General features: G+C 46.0%; 1 protein-coding gene across 1 annotated transcript; it reads right to left on the reverse strand.

The window, feature by feature from the left end:
- Positions 1–9,634: 9,634 nt before the first annotated feature.
- LOC106587415 (mucin-2) lies at positions 9,635–15,272 on the reverse strand. The gene is made up of 8 exons (XM_014175786.2): positions 15,085–15,272; positions 14,169–14,272; positions 13,410–13,872; positions 13,133–13,234; positions 13,017–13,053; positions 12,846–12,917; positions 10,379–12,724; positions 9,635–10,281 (listed from the first exon to the last, which is right to left on the reverse strand). Exons 1-8 carry the CDS (start codon positions 15,181–15,183, stop codon positions 9,914–9,916), a joined length of 3,591 nt encoding a protein of 1,196 aa, XP_014031261.2. The 5' UTR covers positions 15,184–15,272; the 3' UTR covers positions 9,635–9,913.
- Between the last annotated feature and the right edge of the window lie 50 nt (positions 15,273–15,322).

The following is a 15,322-nucleotide window of genomic DNA, read 5'->3' on the forward strand; positions in this document are numbered from 1 at the left end:
TACAGTGAGCGGTAAGCTGCTCTGACAGCTGATGCTTAAAGTTATAGAGGGATATATAAGACTCCAGCTTCAGTGATTTTTGCAATTTGTTCCAGTCATTGGCAGCAGAGAACTGGAAGGAAAGGCGGCCAAAGGGAGTGTTGGCTTTGGGGGTGACCAGTGAAATATACCTGCTGGAGCGCGTGCTACGGGTGGGTGTTGCTGTGGTGACCAGTGAGCTGAGATAAGGCGGGGCTTTACCTAACATAGACTTTTTATTTATTTTTATTTAACCTTTATTTAACCAGGTAGGCTAGTTGAGAACAAGTTCTCATTTGCAACTGCGACCTGGCCAATATAAAGCATAGCAATTCTACACATACAACAACACAGAGTTACACATGGAATAAACAAAACATACAGTCAATAATACTGTAGAACAAAAGAAAACAGTCTATATACAGTGAGTGCAAATTAGGTAAGTTAAGGCAATAAATAGGCCATGGTGGCGAAGTAATTACAATATAGCAATTAAACACTGGAATGGTAGATGTGCAGAAGATGAATGTGCAAGTACAGATACTGGGGTGCAAAGGAGCAAGATAAATAAATAAATACAGTATGGGGATGAGGTAGGTAGATAGTGGGGCTCTTTACAGATGGGCTATGTACAGGTGCAGTGATCTGTGAGCTGCTCTGACAGCTGGTGCTTAAAGCTAGTGAGGGAGATATGAGTCTCCAGCTTCAGAGATTTTTGCAGTTTGTTCCAGTCATTGGCAGCAGAGAACTGGAAGGAAAGACAACCAAAGGAGGAATTGGCTTTGGGGGTGACCAGTGAGATATACCTGCTGGAGCGCATGCTACGAGTGGGTGCTGCTATGGTGACCATTGAGCTGAGATAAGGAGGGGCTTTACCTAGCAGAGACTTGTAGATAACCTGTAGCCAGTGGGTTTGGCGATGAGTATGAAGCGAGGGCCAACCAACGAGAGCGTACAGGTCGCAATGGTGGGTAGTGTATGAGGCTTTGGTGACAAAACAGATGGCACTGTGACAGACTGCATCCAGTTTATAGGAAGCCGATTCTAGATTTAATTTTGGATTGGAGATGCTTAATGCGAGTCTGGAGGGAGAGTTTACAGTCTAACACACACCCAGGTATTTGTAGTTGTCCACGTATTCTAAGTCAGAGCCGTCCAGACTAGTGATGCAGGTGCGGGCAGTGATCGATTGAATAGCATGCATTTAGTTTTACTTGCGTTTAAGAGCAGTTGGAGGCCACGGAAGGAGAGTTGCATGGCATTGAAGCTCGTCTGGAGGTTAGTTAACACAGTGTCCAAAGAGGGCCCAGAATGGTGTTGTCTGTGTAGAGGTGGATCAGAGAATCACCAGCAGCAAGAGCAACATCATTGATGTATACAGAGAAGAGAGTCGGCCCGAGAATTGAATCCTGTGGCACCCCCATAGAGACTGCCAGAGGTCCGGACAACAGGCCCTCCGATTTGACACACTGAACTCTATCAGAGAAGTAGTTGGTAAACCAGGCGAGGCAATCATTTGAGAAACCAAGGCTGTCGAGTCTGCCAATAACAATGTGGTGATTGACAGAGTCGAAAGCCTTGGCCATGTCGATGATTACGGCTGCACAGTAATCTCTCTTATCGATGGCGGTTATGATGTTGTTTAGGACCTTGAGCGTGGCTGAGGTGCACCCATGACCAGCTCTGAAACCAGATTGCATAGCGGAGAAGGTACGGTGGGATTCGAAATGGTCGGTAATCTGTTTGTTAACTTGGCTTTCGAAGACCTTAGAAAGACAGGGTAGGATAGATATAGGTCTGTAGCAGTTTGGGTCTACAGTGTCACCCCCTCGGGTGAAGGAGAAATAGAGGGGGCTTTGGCGGGTTGCTGTGGAGGGTGCTGGGCAGTTGTCCGGGGTAGCCAGGTGGAAAGCATGGTCAGCCGTAGAGAAATGCTTATTGAAATTCTCAATTATAGTGGATTTATCGGTGGTAAGTATTTCCTAGCCTCAGAGCAGTGGGCAGCTGGGAGGAGGTGCTCTTATTCTCCATGGACTTTACAGTGTCCCAGAACTTTTTCGAGTTAGTACTACAAGATGCAAATTTCTGTTTCAAAAAGCTAGCCTTAGCTTTTCTAACTGCCTGTGTATATTTGTTCCTAACTTCCCTGAAAAGTTGCATATCACGGGGGTTATTCGATGCTAATGCAGAACGTCACAGGATGTTTTTGTGCTGGTCAAGGGCAGACAGGTCTGGAGTGAACCAAGGACTATATCTATTTCTAGTTCTACATTTGAGTGGGGCATGCTTATTTAAGATGGCGAGGAAGGCACTTTTAAAGAATAGCCAAGCATCATCTACTGATGGGATGAGGTCAATGTCATTCCAGGATACCCCGGCCAGGTCGATTAGAAAGGCCTGCTTGCTGAAGTGTTTTAGGGAGCGTTTGACAGTGATGAGGGGTGGTCGTTTGGTCGCAGACCCATTACGGATGCAGGCAATGAGGCAGTGATCGCTGAGATCTTGATTGAAAACAGCAGAGGTGTATTTGGAGGGTGAGTTAGTTAGGATGACATCTATGAGGGTGCCCGTGTTTACAGATTTGGGGTTGTACCTGGTAGGTTCATTGATAATTTGTGTGAGATTGAGGGCATCAAGCTTAGATTGTAGGATGGCCGAGGTGTTAAGCATGTCCCAGTTCAGGTCACCTAGTAGCACGAGCTCAGAAGATAGATGGGGGCAATCAATTCACATATGGTATCGAGGGCACAGCTGGGGGCAGAGGGAGGTCTATAGCAAGCGGCAACAGTGAGAGAATTTTTAGAAGTAGACGCTTGAATTGTTTGGGTACAGACTTGGATAGTAATACAGAACTCTGCAGGCTATCTTTGCAGTAGATTGCAACACCGCCCCCTTTGGCAGTTCTATCTTGGCAGAAAATGTTATAGTTAGCGATGGAGATTTCAGGGTTTTTGGTGGTTTTCCTAAGCCAGGATTCAGACACGGCTAAGACATCCGGGTTGGCAGAGTGTGCTAAAGCAGTGAGTAAAACAAACTTATGGAGTAGGCTTCTAATGTTAACATGCATGAAACCAAGGCTTTTACGGTTACAGAAGTCAACAAATGAGAGCACCTGGGGAGTGGGAGTGGAGCAAGGCACTGCAGGACCTGGATTAACCTCCACATCACCAGAGGAACAGAGGAGAAGTAGGATAAGGGTACGGCTAAAGGCTGTACGAACTGGCCGTCTAGTGTGTTCGGAACAGATTGTAAATGGAGCAGATTTCTGGGCACAGAGGAATAGATGATTCAAGGCATAATGTACAGACAAGGGTATGGTAGGATGTGAGTACAGTGGAGGTAAACCTAGGCATTGAGTGATGATGAGAGGTTTTGTCTCTAGAGGCACCATTTAAGCTAGGTGAGGTCACCGCATGTGTGGGGGGTGGAACAAAAGGGCTAGCTAAGGCATATTGAAGAGGGCTGGAGGCTCTACAGTGAAATAAGACAATCACTAACCAAAACAGTAATAGACAAGGCATATTGACATTAGGGAGAGGCATGTGTAGCCGAGTGATCATAGGGTCCAGTGAGTAGCTAGACGAGGTGGAGACACGGCGATTCAGACAGCTAGCGGGCCGGGGCTAGCAGATGGGCATTCGGGGGACGTCGCAACGGAAGAGCCTGTTGAAACCCCCTCAGATGGTTACGTCGGCAGACCAGTAGAGGATGGATCGGCGGGGCTCCGTGTCGGCAGTAAAAGGGTCCAGGCCAATTGGCAAAATAGGTATTGTAGCCCAATAATTGGCTGATGGACCTCTTCAGCTAGCCGGGAGATGTGCCTAGCTCGAGGCTAGCACCAGGCTAACTGGTGCTTGCTTCGGGACAGAGACATTAGCCAGGAGTAGCCACTCGGATAGCTAGCTGCGATGATCTGGTGTAAAAGTTCAAAGCTTGCGGTAGGAATCCGGAGATGTGGTAGAGAAAAAGCAGTCCGATATGCTCTGGGTTGATATGCTGTGCAGACTGGCAGAATTGACCGGGCTGAGACTGGCTGATGTCCGAGTTAACGGTGATGACTGCTAGCAGTGGTTAACTGACTACTAGCTAGTTAGCTGGCTAGCTTCTGATGGGGGTTCCGGTTCTAAAGTGTAAAAAAAATAGCAGATCCGTACCACATTGGGTGAGGCGGGTTGCAGGAGAGTATGTTCAGTCCGTAGATGGAAAATTACATTTATCTGTGCCTCTACACAATCCTGTCTCTGAGCTCTAAATCAAACCAAATTGTATTTGTTACATGCGCCGAATACAACAGGTGTATACCTTACCATGAAAGGCTTACTTACAAGTCCTTATCCAACAACGCAGTTCACGAAATAGAGTTAAAAAAATATTTACGAAAAAATTTAAATAACACTAACACAAGAAAATTACATAACAATAACAAGGCTTTATACAGGGGGTACAGGGTCAATGTGGACAATCTACTGACAATTCCTTTGACATCATGGCTTGGTTTTAGCTTTGACATGCACTGTCAACTGTGGGACCTTATATAGACAGGTGCGTGCCTTTCCAAATCATGTCCAATCAATTTAATTTACCACAGGTGGACTCCAAGTTGTAGAAACATCTCAAGGATGATCAATGGAAACAGGATGCACCTGAGCTCAATTTCGAGTCTCATAGCAAAGGGTATGAATAATTATGTATTTCTGTTTTTTTTATACACTTGCAAAAATTTCTAAAAACCTGTTTTTCACTTTGTCATTATGGGGTATTGTGTGTAGATTGCTGAGGATTTTTAATTTTTTAATCAATTTTAGAATAAGGCTGTAAAGTAACAAAATGTGGAAAAAGCAAAGCAGTCTGAATACTTTCCGAAGGCACGGTACACACACACACGGTTTACTCACTTTAAATGGCTTAGATCCTTCGAAATGCGGCCACACAGCTGATAAGAATATGAGAACGAAGTGCCATCACTGTGAACCTGAGAGAGCAAGACAGATCATTTACTTCACACCAATCTAACAAAACGGACAGGTTAAAAATTCCACTAAATTGTCAATATATATCCTATTTCTTGGTTGAAAACTGGTCGCCCTTATATTGGAGGGCCTCCGGGGGGCTATTGCTGCAACTGCCTTCTGTATGCAGCTGCTTCCCTCCCCAATCCTGGAAACCTCCTGAGTTTCAAACATCCAGGAGGGCAGGCTGCGGTACTTCTGCATATCTTCCTCGTCCCAGGTGATACCATTATCCTCGGGGGTCTGCACAGAACTCTTCTTCTTAACCTTCCTACAGCTCTTCACAACATCCTCCTCTTCTTCCACCTGATCCTGCTGCCCCGTGACTGGAAGTTGATGTATTGTGGTTGAGCCACTGTGGTGGAGCTTCATGCCAGAGTGTTGGTGCTTTGTAGATAGACTCACAGTGGAGGAGCCGCCACTGGAGGGGAGTAGGCTGTGGGAGGGGCCTGGTTTTTGGAGGAAGGGAGCGCTCGCCTGACCTTTGGGTGGCCCCATGGGTCAGGGTTGGCACCTGGGTGTTGGTTGGCAGGGGAAACGTTGCAAGGGTGACTGGTTGTGGAGTGGGGTCGAGCAGAGACTGGCTCTTTTGGAGGGGGAGGGGCTCCGAGGTGATGGATTCTGTTAGGGAACCAATGAGAGACAAGTTAGAATATCTGTAGTACGGCGCAAAGACAAATGTGCATGGTGTGATGTGTGTGTGTGTATAGAGGTTGAATGATTGAAAAGTTAAAAGGAAAGGAGCACACCGTCAGATGCAGAGGAGGTCCTGAGCAGCTCAGTTGCTGGAGCAAACATGTCCCATGGGAACGCCACTGCTCCTCCGGTCACCCCTGACACCACCTCACCATCCATACTCTCCTCTAGAGAGAGAAAAATATAGATATTTGTACACACACTGGGTTCTATTGTGGTAGCAGCATACTTCAGCTAGCAGTAACTGATAGCAAATACTTAATCTACAGCATTGACCAGTTAACAAACATAACTCACGGAAAAGTGTGGGATCATGGGCAGGATGTCTTCTCTCCAGAGGCACTGGCCTGTCAGTCTGCCTAATGTCAGCAGCAACGATTGGTTGATCTGTCTCTGGTGGGTCTGTCTTCAGATGGAGGGACCAGTCCACTCTGCGTTTCACTGTTGTCTTCTAAATAAAACAACGGTCAGCTCAGAAAGACTGAACAGGTGTAAGTGACTTTCAGGTGTGAGAGAGAGGGTGAGACACCCTTAAGTGTTACCTGAGGGTGTGTGTAGTTTCTGACTCAGATCATCTGGGATGTGTAGGTGAGACACAGGGACATTGAAAGTATCCTCCCTCTAGGGAAAAAACAACAACCTTCTAATAAAGTTGCAGATTTCCTACTGTTTTCTTACATTTAATAGGTTGGTCACACACACACCTTATATCTGAAACTTTCAATAGCCCATCTGGTGCCAGTGTGTGTGAGGGCGTTGGAGGTGGAGGGCTGTGGGGAGGGGGGGTTTGTGGGTGTCCTCAGGAGTTCCATCACATCCTTCAACAGAGACTGGCGCCAGTCATGCTGCCACTCCTCCAGCAGCTCTGACAGACTGAACTCTAGTAGATAGGAAACACAGTCATATACACAGGTGTGGCAAACATTAAGGATACAAATCATCAATGTAGTGCAGAGTGTATAGAGTTCCGTACAAGACTGGGTGTTCTGAGTATGGACAGAATCCTGTGCAAGCAGGGATCTGGGGATAAAAGAAAACACATGATCAACAAATACAATATATAAAGTAATGTACACATGTATTATATGCAACAACAAAAGAAATGCACAAACACAGACTCTTGTCTCTACCTTCTTGCCATTTGTGCTGTTGTCTGTGCCCTGTTTTGTGCTGCTACCATGTTGTTGTCATGTGTTGCTGCCATGCTATGTTGTCATCTTAGGGCTCTCTTTATGTATTGTTGTCTCTCGTTGTGATGTGTGTTTTGTCCTATATTTTTATTTAATACATTTGTATTTTTAATCCCAGTCTTTTGGTAGGCCATCATTGTAAATAAGAATTTTTTACCTTTATTTAACTAGGCAAGTCAGTTAAGAACAAATTCTTAATTTTCAATGACAGCCTAGGAACAGTTCATGGGCAGAACGACAGATTTGTACCTTGTCAGCTTGGGGATTTGAACTTGCAATCTTTCGGTTACTAGTCCAACGCTCTAACCACTAGGCTACCCTGCCGCCCCAGGCAGTAACTGACTTGCCTAGTTAAATAAAATAGAAAAAAACGTATAAATACACACACCCCATGTTCACCTCCATCTTGTACAGATCTTTTGTCTGACTGAGTTGAGCGATGTGCTGAAACAAAAGCAAGTTGGAGAGTCACTACATTTAATGTGTGTATCACAGGAGGCTACTGAGGAGAGAACAGCTCATAATAATGGCTGGAACGGAGCAAATGGAATGGCATCAAAGATCTGGAAACCATGCGTTTAATGTATTTGTTAACATTTCACTCAATCCACTCCAGTCATTAGAATGAGCCTGTTCTTCCCAATTAAGGTGCATATGTGTGGGTGTCTGGGTTTGGAGGCCAGGAGGTACGTCTCTTACCAGCAAGGGCTATTGTCTTTAACAGCCCCAGCTGATGTGGTGGTCAGCTCACCAACCGATAAGTAAAACTGGCTCCTTGTCTGAGAAGATGAGGACACATTTAGAGTAAAATAAAATATGAATGGTAAAGAATAAAGAACAGGAGCTGTCTCTCCAAGACCAAAGGACTACTAGTACCAGTATAATAGGATCATTCACACGCACCTGTTCAGAGTCCATGTTGAACTGCAGGGTGTATGAATACACACACACTGTGCAATTAATGAGACTGGAGAAGCACTCACGGTCCTCCTGCGTGCCAGAGGATACAGATAGATAGACAGATAGATAGATAGATAGATAGATAGATAGATAGATAGATAGATAGATAGATAGATAGATAGATAGATAGATAGATAGATAGATAGATAGATAGATAGATAGATAGATAGATAGATAGATAGATAGATAGATAGATAGATATAGATAGATAGACTGGAGAAGCACTCACGGTCCTCCTGCCTGCCAGAGGATACAGATAGATAGATAGACTGGAGAAGCACTCACGGTCCTCCTGCCTGCCAGAGGATACAGATAGATAGATAGACTGGAGAAGCACTCATGGTCCTCCTGCCTGCCAGAGGATACAGATAGATAGACATGCATCACCATTTGCTGTATGGTTTTTAATTATCTTAATACGTTTTGTCTCGTCTTGTTTCTCCTTATGTTGGCTGTTAGATTTGTACTGGGCTTAACAAGAAATGGTTTATAGGTGGGTTTTAGACATACATGTCATTTAATATGATCTCATAGGAATCTACGCTTGTCCTAAATGTTAACTCATGCCTGAAGAGTCTCCCAGGCATCCTGGGTCAGTATGGTGGGGATGTGCACCACTCCATCAGAGAGGAACAGCAACGTTATCAAACCCTCAGTCGGCCTGGCTTGGGATTCTGACATCCGGCTGACCCACACCCACACACACACTCCTTGCATGAAGTGTATGTACTAGATGCCTCATTACCCCAACAACATGTGCTTTTATCAGAGTGTTCTTCTTCTCCTACTTTGGCTCTGTGCCATAACTCAGGATGACATGCTCTATCCAGGGCTCCAACTTAGTCCTTCTACCCCGAGTCATGGCCACACACCCTAAAATACTGGAGACAGGCATGTACAGAATAATGTGAGAGTTGATGGTGTAACAGTGTAGGTTCCGTCCCTCTCTTCGCCCCAACCTGGGCTCGAACCAGGGACCCTTGCACACATCAACAACTGACACCCCACGAAGCATCGTTACCCATTGCGCCACAAAAGCCGCGGCCCTTGCAACGAACCCTACTTCAAGTCTCAGAGCGAGTGACGTCACTGATTGAAATGCTATTAGCGCTATAATATCCATACACAGTTGTGGATTTATTAGCTAGCTAAACATTGCAGTGAAAAGCATTTGACCAGTAGGCCTATGGTCACATGAGTCTACTCAATTACCCCCCCCCCCCCGTTGGGAACCACTGCCCTAGGTCGTCATGTCGTTCAGATTTACACTATTACATTTGGGAACAGCTGCAATTATATATTGCAACTCACCTGATAGTATTCATGACCCCTTATCTAAAATGTCTGTATTAAAGCACTTGTGGGGAACACCTGTATAGTCCCTTCATCTACCCTTAAAAAAGAAAGGAGATGAGGGAATTATGCCTATATGAGTAACTTATTGGGAGCAACATCCCCTAGTGTAATTGCTCCCCTCCATCTGCCCTTGACAATTTGTCCTTGGAGACAGGTGATGGCCAGATATGGTTCTGCTACCACATATTACCTTCATCAATCCAATCATTTCTGTCCGTCAAGGTGTGTCGTCGAGGGCATATGGGAATAGGGCAATGATTCACTCTGGTACTACCATGAAGAAACACTTCTAACTCAGACCTTCTCTCCTTCCACCAACTTTTGTCATACATTTCTGGTTTAGGCTTAGTTATAGACATTCCAAAGAGATTGGGAGCTAGGAACTAACAGACGACTGAAGCATGATAAAGACATCATGAATATTCCGTTTAATTATCATAAGTAACTATTTGTCTCAAATCCATCTATTGTAAACATATTTCACCACAGTTGATGTATTATTACATAATCATACAATACGTGCAATGCAAATGTAAACATGGTCGAGAAAAACGGACACGTTGCTGGGTCAGTCCATTTGTGTCACACAGAAGGGGTCTCAGTTCTTTGGTCCGATGTTCCACCCTCTGCGGTTTTCTGCTGTGATGTGGTCCCTGTACTCAGTCCCATGGACTGTCCCCCCGTTTATTTTACTGTGGTCTCCCCTGCCTCTATCACAGTAGTTGGTCCCTTGTTTGACTTGCTCTCTACCACCCCCTTAGTTTTGAACTCTTTTTCATCTGACACATTGGTCCCTCCTTCCCTCTTTTTATCCCCATCCTTTTTACACAACTCTCTTTCTTCATTTGATTTGGTCCCTTCTACTCCCTGCCTCATGATCTCATCCACCTTCTGCAGACCCTCCTCCTTCTCCTCTTTTATGGTTTTGCATATGTTGTGCGCCAATGATTTCTGTTCTTTTTCTTTCTCTGTGGCCCTCCTGACATCTTCTTCCTTGCTACGTTTCTCTTCTGTCTCCTTGTTCCTCTCTACCCTCTCAGCATTCAGGTCATCTGTAGGAGAGGAAAGGGAGAGACAAAATGTTATTTTCAACAGGTTATTTCCAAATTTCAAGAAATATTATTATTACTATTGAACGCACACACTTACTTGTACCCTTAGTCATGGACAGCAGTCCCATTGCAGGATTAAGGCTAATTCTCTCCTCAGGTGATGGTTGAATAGTATTAGTTGGTGTAGGGCTAGCAGAGTTAGTGGGGGTTGGACTGGAAGAGTTAGTGGGGCTATGAGTGGAAGAGTTAGTGGGACTATGAGTAACATAATTAGTGGGGATTGAGATAGTGGTGTGTGTAGTAGAGTTAGTAGGTTTAGTGGTGTTGGTGGGATTTGAAGGGTTAGTAGGGGTGTTGGTAGTAGAGTTAGTGGGGTTGGGGCTACTGATGAGGACAGAAGTGTTAGTGGCAGTGGTGATATTAGAACGGCTTGTAGAGATAGTGGTGACGGGGCTAGAGTTAATAGGGGTGGGGGTAGTGGTCAGGCTAGTAGAGTTAGTTGGGATGGGACTAGTAGTGTGAGTAGTGGTGTGAGTAGAAGAGAATGTGGGGGAGGAAATATTGGTGGAGTTAGTTGAGTGAGTGGCAGTGGGGATAGAAGTGACAGTGGGGGAGTGATTAGTAGAGAGAATGGGAATTGGACTGCTAGGGATAGTAGCAGTGTGAGCAGCACAGTTAGTGGAAGTTGAGCTGGTAGAGCAAGTAGGGATAGGACTGGTAGAGTTAGTGGGGCCTGAGGTAGAAGTGAAGTTGACAGAGTTAGTTGCGCTGGTATTGTGAGTTCCGGTTTGGGTAGCGTTGGAGTCAGTGGAGTTTATGGAGATATGGGTAGGAGTGGAAGCACCATTCATAGAATTAAGGGTCGAGGTTGTTATAGTAGCAGCAGGAGATGGAGGTGGGGTAACTGAATTAGTAATTAGGGTAGTGGGGGTGGGACACAGAGAGGTAGTGGGACACAGAGAGTTAGTGGGGGTGGGACACAGAGTGGTAGTGGGGGTGGGAGTAGAAGTGTTGTTGCCAGCAGAAGCAATTATGGAGATGGGAGTATTTAGTGTTGTAGTTGTCGAGTCAGTAGAAGTTGAGGCAGCAGTATCAGTAAGGGTAGCGGTAGAAGCATTAGTGGTGGGGGTTGTTGATGTATGGGTATCAGTATTAGTGTTAACAGTTGTTGGGGCAGTAATGCTTGTAATGGTGATTGTGGCTAGATTAGGGATGGACGACGCAGAGGTGGTTGGGGTGGTGGAGTCAGTGGAGGCAGGGGGAGTTGGGGTGGGGGTAATAGTGAGGATAGAGCCAAAGTTCATGTCAGTGGGGGGGGTGGAAGTTGTAATATTCATAGGGCCAGATGTAGTTGTGATGGAGGTAATGGTAGTGGTTGTGGCAGGGTTAGTACTGGGGATGAAGGTGGTGGTGTTAGGGGTGGGGGCTGTAGTATTGATAGGGGTAGGTGCAGACATTGTAGAGGGGATGATGTCATTGGGGGTTGAATTAGAGGAAGTAGCGGAAGTCAAAACGGGGATGGAAGAGTTAGTGGGATCTGGGACAGGGGAGGGAAGGATGGTGTCAGTGAGAATAGAAGAGTTAGTGGGATCTGGGACAGGGGAGGGAAGGATGGTGTCAGTGAGAATAGAAGAGTTAGTGGGATCTGGGACAGGGGAGGGAAGGATGGTGTCAGTGAGAATAGAAGAGTTAGTGGGATCTGGGACAGGGAAGGGAATGATGGTGTCAGTGAGAATAGAAGAGTTAGTGGGATCTGGGACAGGGGAGGGAATGATGGTGTCAGTGAGAATAGAAGAGTTAGTGGGATCTGGGACAGGGGAGGGAAGGATGGTGTCAGTGAGAATAGAAGAGTTAGTGGGATCTGGGACAGGGGAGGGAATGATGGTGTCAGTGAGAATAGAAGAGTTAGTGGGATCTGGGACAGGGGAGGGAAGGATGGTGTCAGTGAGAATAGAAGAGTTAGTGGGATCTGGGACAGGGGAGGGAAGGATGGTGTCAGTGAGAATAGAAGAGTTAGTGGGATCTGGGACAGGGGAGAGAAGGATGGTGTCAGTGAGAATAGAAGAGTTAGTGGGATCTGGGACAGGGGAGAGAAGGATGGTGTCAGTGAGAATAGAAGAGTTAGTGGGATCTGGGACAGGGGAGGGAATGATGGTGTCAGTGAGAATAGAAGAGTTAGTGGGATCTGGGACAGTGATGGGAATAGTGGTGTCAGTGGGGATAGGTTTAGAACTGGTAGGGGTATCAGTGATACTAGGGGTGGGGTCTGTGGGGGAACCCGCTTCTCCTTCCTGTATTTGGGCTAGGTCATTCTCAGGGGTGAGATGACCGGAGATAGTGGGAGGTGGGGTTGGGCCTCGCTTAATTATTGGCTTAGGAGGCAGAGCAGGTTTCCCAGCTGACTCATGTGCGGACACACTCTGTCGGACCGCTCGTCTCGTATCTAAAGAGAAAGAAGATGAGCATAAGATACACAAAATTGTATACAATACTGTGTGTGTTTGTGTGTGTGTGTGTGTGTTTGTGTTTGTCTGCATGAGTGTATTTGTGCGTGTGTGTGTTACCTGATGAGGTGGACATGGTCCGGGGCTTCATAAATGTGGGTGGGGGCTCAGGTTTATTATCGATGATAGTGCCTGAAACCGAGACAGAAAATGAAGGAAAACATACATCCATCACCACACACAGACTCACACATATACTGTAGCAAGTGTTATATGAGTAAAAGGACTTACCCTCTGATTCAGCTTTTTTCATCTCTCCCTCCTGACTCTGTAGAATGGAATAAGAATGTTTATGTTTTCCTTAGACACACAACCACATACACACTCAGATAAATGCACATACACACCTGTGTCTCTCCTGGCTGAGCTTTGGACACACCAATACATTGTAGCATGAGCTGGAGGCGCTGCTCAAAGCCATGATGGCTGTCAGACGAGTGTTTCTGAAACTAACCAGAACCAAGGAGAAGCAGTCAGTGCCGATAAGAACCAATCCAAACTAAAGAATGATCAAAATAAAAGCAAAAACAATCCTTTCATAGGCATGTGTAGAATTTTTTACCAAATTGCTTTAACCCATCAAATTTTTTTCAAAGGGTCAGTTGAAGACATTTGAATATCTACCTTCCCTTGTGCAGTGTTCTTGGTGTTCCCAGCATTGGCTGCGGATCCGGAGAGCAGAATGAGAGACTGTGACTTCCCCTCTCTTAGCCCACGACGGGGTAGAGCCTCACCCCTCAGTGGAGTGGGACCATCAGGAGGGGTTTCTGCTTCCACTGGATCTCCTGTCACAATGCTGACATCCACACTCTCCTTCTCTTTCACTTTTTCATTCTCCTTCACTTGAGCTTTTTCAGCTCTGGTGGCCTCCCTTAGAGGCCGAATTAGGTCGGCGATGGAGGTCTTCTTGGCCTTCCCCTCTTGGCTTCCCTCTGATTTCACAGCCCTCCGCTTTTTAAGGGTGAAGAACTCGCCCAGCTTCCTCCGTAGGGTTCTGGAAGGGGCGGGGCAAGGGGCGGCGCTAGCAGGCGCTACTTCCACTTCCTGTTCAGTAATGGGAGGTTCCTCAGACTCATTCAGTGTTTTCCTGGAGGAAGAGTCAGAGTAGCACAGGACCAGCATGTGTGTGTTTGTCAATCATAGGGCCCAAGTTTTTCCTGGCCATGTGGCCTGACCTGGACAAGCTAGGGCCTGCATGCAGGTAATGTGCTCAGGAAAATGTATATTATATTTCTTGAATGTACTTATTGTAGGTTGTTATGAATATGAGCATCTCATAAATTACTCAAATTTAAAGAGGTTTATTGTGAGCTGGTTAAGATGTATTGGGGATGAGATAGTGAAGAGTCAGATTATATAAAATGAGTTTGGTCAGATACTCACACGGTGTCGACAGGAAGGACTCGCTTAGTAAAGAACTCCTCAACTCCCTCATCAACTCGCCCCATGTGATCAGGGACTCCATTTTCATTGTCAACCACCGATTCCTGTGTCACACCCATGCACACACGCACAGAGAAAGAGATAAGTGTTACGACATCTGTGATTATTAGGTGTTTGTGTGTGAGAATGTGTGTGAGTGCAGTTAGACTACCAGAGAAATAGAAAGCAAAAGGGTTTCCAATTGGTGGAAAGAGTGCTATGTTGGATATCAGGTTACTGAGAGCAGTTTCCTTCATATAGCACATAGTAATTATTTCATATAATTGTCACCTCCTGGGCTCAGACTTCCCTGACACACAGAATATACACATCAACACCTCATACATATATCCCCTAGATCTACATTATCACACTACCATTGGTATGTACAATTACCAATGACTGACTCAGAAAACCAGTAAGACCCTATGATGTCATCTCCTGTGGCACTAAGGCTGCCCATGTGATTAGGTTTGGTTTACTTCATCCAACAAAACCAGCATTACGTGTTAACTCCGATCGTGACTGATACAGTACCAATGGCAGGCATACAATGGATAAGGTGATGATGGCTAAGGTAGAGAAAATTCACACACACCTACCAAGAAAAAGACCACCAGCTTCAGACGAAGCATTATATAGCCCTAGAAATTAGCCACATACAATCACAATCCTATACACAAATGCAATCCCCCCAAACACACACTATTGGTGTTGAATACGCAAGCAGCTGGTTGCTGTTGCGATACAAGTACCTTGAATCAAGCAGGCACCAGGCATCTTTCCTCCATCCCTCCCTCTCCCCACTGTACCCTATCACATCTCCCCTCACCATTATGCCTCTACACAGCACCCCTTTTTTCCCATCCCTCTGTACCTGTGGTCTGCTGGGGCGGAGGTGTTGGTTTTGTCGGTGTGGTCTAGGTCTGCTGCGGGTGTAGTGCCTCAGCGCCGGCCCGCCCAATGGAAGCTCCATAAGGGGAGACACAGCACTCCGTTGTCGTGGTGCGCCGTTGCCGTGGCACCGTTGCTAAGAGCACCAGCAGCAGTATTCACTGCCTCCACCAAGGTAGGAGGGGCCAAGCTGAGCTAGACTGACAGATTTGACAACAAGG

This window comes from Salmo salar, chromosome ssa26 (assembly GCF_905237065.1).
Source record: "Salmo salar chromosome ssa26, Ssal_v3.1, whole genome shotgun sequence".
Taxonomy (NCBI): domain Eukaryota; kingdom Metazoa; phylum Chordata; class Actinopteri; order Salmoniformes; family Salmonidae; genus Salmo; species Salmo salar.

What these genes read in the sequence shown, in the direction of transcription:
- LOC106587415 (XM_014175786.2), bottom strand. Translation starts at nt 15,183, where the DNA reads ATGGAGCTTCCATTGGGCGGGCCGGCGCTGAGGCACTACACCCGCAGC. An exon ending in CTCAGCCAGGAGAGACACAG is followed by an intron (nt 13,054 to 13,132) that starts GTGTGTATGTGC and finishes TCCATTCTACAG; the next exon opens with AGTCAGGAGGGAGAGATGAA. An exon ending in GTCCATGACTAAGGGTACAA is followed by an intron (nt 10,282 to 10,378) that starts GTAAGTGTGTGC and finishes CCTCTCCTACAG; the next exon opens with ATGACCTGAATGCTGAGAGG.